General features: G+C 39.0%; 1 protein-coding gene across 1 annotated transcript; it reads right to left on the bottom strand.

The window, feature by feature from the left end:
* Nucleotides 1-6,443: 6,443 nt before the first annotated feature.
* On the bottom strand, nucleotides 6,444-10,048 carry yki (Transcriptional coactivator yki). Its single transcript, XM_075309876.1, has 6 exons — nucleotides 8,960-10,048; nucleotides 7,896-7,969; nucleotides 7,651-7,830; nucleotides 7,495-7,598; nucleotides 6,944-7,112; nucleotides 6,444-6,872 (listed from the first exon to the last, which is right to left on the bottom strand). Exons 1-6 carry the CDS (start codon nucleotides 9,775-9,777, stop codon nucleotides 6,745-6,747), a joined length of 1,473 nt encoding a protein of 490 aa, XP_075165991.1. The 5' UTR covers nucleotides 9,778-10,048; the 3' UTR covers nucleotides 6,444-6,744.
* Nucleotides 10,049-10,482: the final 434 nt, after the last annotated feature.

Genomic DNA, 10,482 nt, shown 5'->3' with positions numbered 1-10,482 from the left:
ATTTGTTCCAACCGGTTTTAAATCGTTGGAGTCAGTCTAGCTCATCTAATGGCTGATCTCTAGTTCCTTTTTTCATTTTTTGTAATTTTTGAAGATTAGCCACTTCACCTCTTACCAATTTCCGTTTTTTTAATTTATTTTTCAATTGTTCGATTAATAAAGTCTAAAAAAACTTCTGTGTGATTGCTTTACTACGGTGTTTTCGAGAGACCAACACTCATACTAACAAACACCGACAGTCGTCGGTTGCATTAGATATTGGTGGTTGAAATTTTTTACCAATTGGTGTTTTAAGATTGCAAATGTTGGTGTTTACTAAATACACCGGTCGGTTGCGGTAGATCGCAGACGTTCTCTGATCGAGAATACGTCCATACTGGCAGAACCCAGGCGTTGGGTTCTGAATTATCTGTGCGGACGTCAGTCATACGTGGAATTCAGGGACAAAACCCCGTAGAGTTAAAGAGGAAGTTCCCTAGGATGGGGTGATATCTTCGGCACTGTTTAATCTCTACCTGGATCGATTCCAACCCCTCCTGACGGCGTCGAAATTGTATCATATGCGGACGACTGTACAATCATGACATCCGGGCCTATAGTTGATGACATATGCGTCGATTGAACGTCTACCTCGCTGATCTTACCACTTATTTCACTGGAAGAAATTTGAGAATATCTCCCACTAAATCCTCAGCCACACTATTCACTACATGGACGGCGGAAGTACGCAGGCAGTTGAATGTTAGAGTCGACGGCGAAATAATTCCGACCATAAATTACCCCAAGATTCTCGGGGTCACATTCGACAGCCTCTTTAAGTCGTCTGGAATGTAAAGGTTGATTTTCACCTTCTAGTGCGCGAGATCCTGCGTTATAAAAGAGAGCCTCTAAATCAGGCAGCATACCAGAAGGTCTGAACAGGATTCATGAGAATACTGTAGCTGAAGCGGTGAGAAGCTACAAGGTTAATCCTGTTCTCGGAGACCGATCACCGCCCACAGCACCCGAAGAGAGAGACCTCCCACGGCAGACTAGGGCAGTTTTGGCCCAACTAGGTACACCATATTATAAAAGAGAGCCTCCAGATCAGATCATGAGGATACTGTAGCTGAAGCGGTGAGAAGCTACAAGGTTAATCCTGTTCTCGGAGTCCGACCACCGCCCATAGCACCGGAGGAGAGAGAGACCTCCCACGGCAGACCAGGGTAATTTTGGCCCAACTAAGATCAGGCAAGTGCAGCCGCCTCAAATCCTACTGATTGATAGCAGCGAAGCTGACGTGTGACCCATCTGTAATCAAGGGCCACATGACACTCGTCACATTTTCGCTTGCCAAGCTAAGCCTTCCCGTCTCACCGCCAGATCACTTTGGACACATCCCATCCTTGTCGCAGAGTTCCTTGATCTGGCTACATGACACTCGTCACATTTTCGCTTGCCAAGCTAAGCCTTCCCGTCTCACCGCCAGATCACTTTGGACACATCCCATCCTTGTCGCAGAGTTCCTTGATCTGGCTACATGACACTCGTCACATTTTCGCTTGCCAAGCTAAGCCTTCCCGTCTCACCGCCAGATCACTCTGGACACATCCCATCCTTGTCGCAGAGTTCCTTGATCTGGCTACTATTAGAACTACATAAGCATAGAACAAAATGGACGAAACTACACTAAAAACTGTTACAACGACAACAACAACTTCAGGAATAAGGGTGCATATTTCAACTATATACAAAGAATCTATGTTTCCCGCCCAATAACCCATAGGTTAGGTTAGGTTAGGTTAAAGTGGCAGCCCGATTAAGATTCAGGCTCACTTAGACTATTCAGTCCATTGTGATACCACATTCAACTATATACAAAGAATCTATGTTTCCCGCCCAATAACCCATAGGTTAGGTTAGGTTAGGTTAAAGTGGCAGCCCGATTAAGATTCAGGCTCACTTAGACTATTCAGTCCATTGTGATACCACATTAACTAAAAGTACCTATTTTTTTTTCTTCGCTGAACCAACCAGATTGTTCCAAAAACATTAGCAGACTGCTTAAGTTAACGTTTTCCAGATCCGCCAGTAATCTGAAGGTATATGCTCCTAAAAGTTGCTTGCGCTTTACACAAAATGCAGGACACTCACACAAGAGGTGTTTAATTGATTCTTTTTCCTCGGCATCATGACAGCTCATACAATAGTCATTATACTTCGCGCCAATAGTTTTTGCAAAATCGCCTATCAGGCAGCGACCCGTTATAGCAGATATCAGGAGTGATATCTGACGTCTCGAGAACATTAGCATATCTAGTGTGCGGTTTAAGTTGAAATGGGGCCATATTTGCTTGGTGTCGTTACAACCCTTGCAATTCTCCCATCGAACATTTGCCATCATAACAGCCTTCTCACGCAGCATGAGCTTGCAGGTAGCTAGGGGCATACCAACAAATTCTAGTTCCCCTGGAATATGTAAGGTAGTCCCTAGCCTTGCCAACTCATCCGCTTCGCAGTTCCCCGGCATGTTCCTATGGCCAGGCACCCATATTAGGTGAATATTGTACTGCTCAGCCATCTCATTGAGAGATTTGCGGCAGTCGATGGCCGATTCGATTTGAGGAACACAGAGTCCAAGGATTTTATTGCAGGTTGACTGTCTGAGTATATATTAATGCCCACATTTTTTGGAACATTACTTCTCAGCCAATTCGCCACCTCTCTTATTGCTAATATTTCAGCCTGAAAAACACTACAGTGATTAGGTAATCTTTTCGCTATTCGAAGTTCCAGATCATTAGAATATACTCCGAACCCCACTTGTCCATCCAATTTGGAGCCATCAGTGTAGAAATCTATATATTCTTTATTACCCGGGGTCTGTGTGCACTGTTGGGGATTAGAGTCTCAAACTTTTTGTCGAAAAGTGGACTCGCCAAAGTGTAATCCACTACGTTAGGCACATCTGGCATTATTTTGAGGACCGAACTGTGACCGTAACTTTTTTCCGACCACAGCGATAGCTCGCGCAACCGCACAGCCGTTGTTGCAGCTGACTGTTTGGCCAAAATGTCTAAAGGAAATAGATGCAGCATGACATTAAGGGAATTTGTTCCTGTCTTGCTGAATGCTCCTGAAATACAAAAAAACGCCATACGCTGAACTTTATCTAAACAAGTCGGTTTCTGAAGTGCCGGCCACCAGACTACAACACCATATAGCATTATAGGTCTAACCACTGCCGTGTATAGTCAATGTACAATTTTTTGGTTTTAGTCCCCACTTTTTTCCTATTGCCTTTTTGCACGAGTACAAAGCTACAGTTGCTTTTCTCGCCCTTTCTTCAATATTAAGCTTAAAGTTCAGCTTCCTGTCCAAAATAACTCCAAGGTATTTTGCACACTCACCAAAGGGAATTTCAATACCCCCTAAGGAAATAGGCCTAACCGTGGGAGTTTTGCGATCGTTGCAGTACATGACTAATTCTGTCTTTGCAGGATTTACCCCAAGACCATTGTCTTTCGCCCATTTCTCAGTCATCCGGAGGGCCCTCTGAATAATATCTCTGATTGTGGATGGGAATTTTCCCCTGACTGCCAGAGCCACATCATCTGCGTATGCCACCACTTTTATCCTTTCTTTTTCTAGAGTAACCAGAAGTTTATTTATAACAACATTCCAAAGAAGATGTGATAGAACTCCTCCTTGGGGAGTGCCTCTGTTCACATACCTTTGTATGTTTGCTTGTCCTAGTGTGGCTGAAATACGTCTCTTCATTAGCAGTTCGTCTAAAGCCGACTAGTTCATGTAGTGCGGTCTCAGTAGACCTGCTCTTCGAGTATGCATGCTGTCGTTTCGAGAACAAACTTGAATCGATGTTAGTTCTAAGATAAATATCTATCATCCTCTCTGAGTCTTAAGTAGGAATGAGGATAAGCTGATTGGTCGGAAATCCTTCGAGTGAGAGGCTTTTCCCGCTTTAGGTATGAAAACGATTTTTGTTTCCCTCCACTTTCCTGGGATATGTGATAAGTTGATACATCCTTTATATATCGCCTACTGCTTGTAACTCCGCCGAAGTAATTCCATCAGGTCCGGGGGATTTGAATGGTCCAAAGCTATTTAGCGCCCATCTTATTCTAGTTTCAGATACAATTTCCTCGACAGAAAACGGTCGCTGAGCAACTGTGGCACCGCCAGTACATGGTTCAACCGTCTGATTTCCTGGAAAATGTGTGTCCATTAGTACCTCCAGCTTCTCCTCACTGGACGTTGTCCAATTGCCCTCCGATGTTTTAATGAAACCTGGAGCGGAGTTGGATGGATGCTAGAACCTTCCGTAGTCTGGAAGCCTCGGACGTATTCTCAATACTGCTGCAGTAATCATTCCAAGAGTTATGCTGAGCCTTTCTCAGTTCTCGCTTTTTCCCCCTTGGCTTCCCTCTAGGGCATGCAGCTTTCAAGTGAGATGTTGAAGGCCTTAGTAATCCGCTCCACTGCGTGTTCGATATCTTGCACATTTCTCATATTTGTCTCTGTTATTTCCGGTATCATCATATTGAACGATTCCCTATACCTATTCCAGTCAGTTTTCCTAACATTTGGCGGAAATATGGTCTTGGTGATATGAACATCAAATTTGAAACTGATGTAGCGTTGATCTGAGTAGCTGTGTTGACTTAAAACCTGCCACTCAGATATCATTTCATTCAGTTCTTGAGAGGCCAAGGTGATGTCCAAAACCTCTTGCCTGTTTTTAGTGACAAAGGTTGGGGCATCTCCATTGTTGCAAACTACAAGATAAGTACGCAAAATAAACTCTATTAGCGGCTCTCCCCTTGCATTAGTATCACTACTTCCCCATATACTATGATGTGCATTCGCATCGTATTCCATAATGAGTTTTGTCTTTGTTTTCAGTGACTCCTCCACTAAGGTCTTAACGGCACATGGAGGCATCTCCCTGTCATGTCCCATGTAGACCGAAGATACCCAATATTTGCATTTGGCTATTTCTAAACGACAGTGTCTGTATTGTACATTGAAGGAGGCAGAAACAAGTTGAGCTCGTTTTTAGCAATTATACAGGCTCGATTTACATCATAACCAGTATACTGCAATAGTTTGAACCCCGGAGTACTTAATTCACATATTTTGTTTCTATAAACATATGGTTCTTGAATAAGAACTATATCTATGTCCCCTTTCATCAGGAGAACTTTTAAGGCAGCACATGCAGCCTTACAGTGATGAAGATTTATCTGGAGGATCCGTAGGACCATCGAGATTTCCAACAACCGTCACATCAGCCGCTTCAATCGAGTCATCAAGAATGTCCTCTTCAGAGATCTCGGTGACTCTCGCAATAACCACAGGTTCAACTTTGGTGAGTTCTGAGGCAATAGAAACCGCCTCTCGCATACGGTGTCTATCAATGTCTTCAACTTTGGTATCTCCCTCGACTTCGCAAGGTGATCCGCTTACTTCTGATTCAGACAGAGGCTTGTCCATTTCTGAATCCTTTAGCTGATCGTTTTTATATACCTTCATTTGGATATAATGTAAAAATATATAAAAAAACACATTAAAGTTTCAATATCTGTTATTTATTTATGTTAATAATTTTGTATCTTTGAATACATCTGTACACACAGAAAAAATGTTCGTAGACATTTTCAGGTCTGTGACGGTGTATAGTCCTGAGCACCTTTTAAGTGTGATACACCACAAAAGCGATACATGTGTGTCTTTCAAAGCTTCCTTAAGTGGAACGCCGTTCGGACTCGGCTATAATAAGGAGGTCTTTGTCATTGAGCTTAACAAAGAATCGGGCAGTACTCAGTGGTAACAGAGAAGTTCTCCACTGTGGTATTACAACGGACTGAATAGTCTAAGTGAGCCTGAAATATCGGGATGCCACTATACCTAACCTAACATGTATCATTTCACTTGCACATTGTACATTTGATTATTTAAAAATAGTTGATTTGAAAATATGAACTGCTAAATTTGTTTGCTATTTCCACGAAATTGCAGACTGAGATTATTATAAGGTTATTATAGGTCAATCAATATCGAATTTTTGCAATGAAATCAAAAACCTATGGAGTGAGATGATTGCAAATGAAGGAACTGAAAACTTCTCATTAATTATGTCTTGGAATTTTAGGCTCGATGAACAACACCCGCTGTAAAGATTCATTGTGGCTAATGATCTAATTGGTTTTGTCAATATCTTAGTTAACTTGTCCCTTGCGTTTAATGCAAAAAATCTTCTGTAATCAATCGATATCATACCTTAGTTAACTTGGCACTTGCATTTAATCCAAAATATCTTCTGCAATCAATCGAATTTTTGCAATGAAATCAAATAACTATTGCGTGAGATGATTGCAAATGAAAGAACTGAAAACTTCTCACGTGAGGCAACAAAAGTTATTTAGCCGACGGCAATTAAAAAATTCTTTTTGTAGAAAATAAAATTTTCTTTATTGAAACTGTCGTGTAAATGTAAGTTAATATAATATTGAGAAAAATACGTCGTGCTTTACAATTTTATTGATTTGATTGTTTAGAACTTTTTGCTTGCAAAAAATAATCATAATTAAATCTACAATAAATGGAAATACTTTTACTCTTAGCTTTTGAGTGGGCATATAAATGTTGATAAAATGATGTTTATGCACGTTTTTTCTTGCTATATAAAATTATATGTATTATTGTATACATAAAAATTATATAGTCACCGATATAACAAATAAATTAATTTAATTTATACCATTCCAAATTATCGGGTTTATTCGAAGTTGAATTAAGAACATCGTTCATCATAATAATATTGTCATTCAACTGCAAAGTTGTGTCCAAATTATCAATTATGCTGCCATTTTCTGAAAATAAATGCAGTTTATTAAAAATCCAATGAAATTCGATGAAAGCAATATATCCCATAATTTATTACCACTTATACAGTCCATGCTATTATCCATATGGGTTATGAAGTCCGGGTTCACGGCAAATGAATTTGAAGATAGGCTCAATCCGCTGTCACTCGATTCCTGTCGAGCGTGGTTGTCACCAGATAGGAACGGATCCATATGCAAACTTATATTGTGCTTATTCAAAGGTTTCTATGATGAGTAAAAAAACAGATTTTATATTTGATTTAAATGATCGATGTAGAACTGATTGTTATATTCCATACGAAAACTTATGCACCAAATGACTTAGACTACACTTAAAACTATTGCTACAAACAGTCCCGAATTTCCGGGACTGTGAAAATGGATCGTATTTTTTACAACAAATTTTTTGTGGGACGTGGAATATTTGGAAATTATTTACACTAATTTCATAAGCAATATGTTTCAATCATAATTTTGATTTTCATAAAAATCTACATAACAAAAATATCGTAGACCTTTACGAATAGAAGTGAATTTAACTGCATATGCCAGATGTCAGAAAAAAAAATTATTTCTACATTGCAATTATAATATCAATCAAATGTACCTGTCGCGCTTTTTGTTTGAATATATCCGAATCTTTTTCAATATCCGTTGCATTAACCCAACTCATTTCCGTCTTAGGTTTTAATTCTTTTTGAATTAGAAGAGCTAAAACATAAGTTAATTAATATATATCTATTGTTATTGATCTAGTACTTACGAAATCGTGGATCACTTAATCTTGGGTCATTCCAAGATGTGGTACGATCGATATGGTTGATGAAATAAACTTCCCCTGTTTCAGTCAGGGCTTGTTCCCATCCTTCAGGCAAGGGTCCCAAATTGCTCGAAGCTAATATATTTTCACCTGCATTGACTTTAGTAGTTGCTCTGGTATTACCTAAAATATGCGAATAAGCTTGAGGACTTCCTAAATGTACGTATAAAATAATCATTATAACATACTAGTCACATTTAATGCCTGTTGTTGCTTGAACTGTGTTCTTGGATCTTCCCATTGCGTTGTTTTTGTTGTATGGCTGAAAAATATAATTTTTTATCTTACTAATATAATTTTTTTTATCTTACAAATTATATAATGATTATAATTTTGGTGCACTTCTGATTACAAAACATTAACTTGATATAGCTTTTATGTACAATATTCAAAATACAATATACATAAAAATGAATTATTAAACTAAACTATATAATTTTTGGTACAAGATTTGTGGGGTATTATTTATTTTTGGCATGGGACGTGAATTAAACAGCTGATACTGAAGTCCACTCGGGCCTATTGTAGTTTGATAGACTCTCGAAAGGAGCCTAACACAGCAGCATGTTCGCATGGCATTGGCAGGATGGAGTTATATATATTCTCCATTTCAATTCCTCCGGATGGCAATGTGCTTGTATTTTATGGGGATGTGTATACATATATTATGAGGGATACAGGACCCAAAAGCTATAACAGTGCCCAAAAGCTATATAAATTATTGTTAATTCATAATATTGTGAGTGATACAGGACCCGAAAGCTATAACAGTGCCCTTCATATTTTGCAAACAATTTCGACAATGTTGCACCTTTTTTACCAATCGAAATCGCCATAAGTAAGCAATGTTTTATTTCAGAAAATTGAATGCCATATTGTATAGCAATGAGCCAGAGCATCGGTGGAAAAATAATCTTGTTAGCAAGTTCTTCAATTGTATTATCAAAATGTAACTTCATCAATGAAAGAATATAAAATGAGAAAGTTTTACGTATTTCTGCATGGGTTAAAAGTCTAAGGGAATTACAATTTTAAATGAAAGTTTAATATAACACTTTTTTATTTAGTGAAAACAAAAACCAATTTTAGGATTAGATATACGACATTTACCTTACGATGCTGATATTTTTATTCTTCATGGTATATGCATTAGCAGCATGTGGGAAAATTGCAAGGTACATACATATTATATTGTTAGCTTTAAACTAATTGATGTGGTCAATAGATATGATTATTGAGAATGGCTACTCACTTCAAGTAATAGATCTGACCATCGTTGGTCTTAGCCTGTTCCCATCCTGGGGGGAGAGGTCCTAACTCATTTTGCAGCTGAATTGGACTAATGACGTCATAAGATCGTTGCTTCATGTGGTATGTTTGCAATGGGACAGGGCCTGAACCGCCAGACAGTCCCAAAATATTATTTGCATTAAGACCAGCAGCTGCATTATACCCTATCAAGTTGTTCGGAAATCCAGGCGCAGGTCCTGCAGTGCTACTTCCTCGAGAATCGTTCTGCTGTTGAAGGAAAGGAGACGAAGCAACATCCTCCGAAACATTACCATGTATATTGTAAGTTTGTTGAAGAGAAGCGGGGCTACTGTGGGCACGTGAATGACAGATTTGTAAACGTGGAGGTTCTGCTGGTGCTGTTGGAGCTGTTGTTTGTGTGTTTATTGCGTTTGAAGATTGCTGTTGAGCCTGTACTGCAGCTGTTTGCAAGTCTGAGAGTGATGATGCCACGGAAGTTTGGTTAATATTTGGTTGTGAACCACAGTCGTAAGCAGAGTCGACGCTATTAGCCCGTGAATGTGATACTGTGGGCGATTTAGGGCTTGCAGCGGGAGGAGTAAAGAAAGAATTTGGCAACTTGCGCATTCGGAAAGGCACTTGTAAAGGTCGGTTCGACTCACTAGGATTTAAGACGCTATCGAACAATTGCTGCAAATTCTCATCAGAATTTTGATAATTGCGTACGACCAGATTAATTGATGATTTTGACGCAGCTGACGTCGACTCATCCGTTTTAACGCTTGCGTCGTCACTCGCGCTGGACTTACTCAACGACATTCTTGTGTGTATTATTTATACAAGAAAAAACAGGTCGAAAAAAATTCTGTATACTCCTCTCTCTAGTTATGTTAATTACGTCAAATTAAAAAAAGCTGGAACAACATTTCCAATTTCAAAAAGATCGTTCAACGATATAAAGGCACTTTAAAAATTGATCGACGATATTTCCTTTTTTCTTATTGTTAATACGTCAAATTAATAAAGGCTGGAACAACATTTCCAATTGCAAAAAAATCGTTCAACGATATCAAGGCACTTTAGAAATTTATCGACGATAAAATATTTTCCAGCAACAAGTTACATGTATCTACTTGCTTGTTATCGATACCGATCAATTGTATTGATATTTAAACCCGGGTTTATGGGGAGCATTGCTGAATCGCTTTAAGTCAATTAATGTCAATTTTCTTATTAACTTCAAGCCCGATACTTCCGTTATTAGTCGAGTCTAATATGACGATATTGTTAAAAATAATTTCTTCCAAAATGTATAGAAAATGTTGAGCTCTTTTCACAACACAAAAGAGAAGATTTTTGTACTTTCAACCCGGTTTTCCTTTGCTCATAGCAACACATTTACTGGCAACATTAGCTCCTTTCGCGTACTCAATAATATGCTCAAAGATTATCTGAATTATGCGCTTTACAGACTATCAGTTATTCCGGACGACAGTCCGCGTGTCGAACATATCCCATATATTG

The sequence above is a fragment of the Haematobia irritans genome, chromosome 5 (genome assembly GCF_050003625.1).
Source record: "Haematobia irritans isolate KBUSLIRL chromosome 5, ASM5000362v1, whole genome shotgun sequence".
Classification (NCBI taxonomy): Eukaryota; Metazoa; Arthropoda; class Insecta; order Diptera; family Muscidae; genus Haematobia; species Haematobia irritans.
Note: the sequence above shows the minus strand (reverse complement) of the source record. Positions and strands in the feature narration are given on the sequence as shown.

Coding starts and splice junctions, on each gene's coding strand:
- yki (XM_075309876.1), bottom strand. CDS start 9,777: ATGTCGTTGAGTAAGTCCAGCGCGAGTGACGACGCAAGCGTTAAAACG. Junction 7,599..7,650: donor ATTAAGTGATCCACGATTTC/GTAAGTACTAGA, acceptor CTTATGTTTTAG/CTCTTCTAATTCAAAAAGAA. Junction 6,873..6,943: donor TAGCATGGACTGTATAAGTG/GTAATAAATTAT, acceptor ATTTATTTTCAG/AAAATGGCAGCATAATTGAT.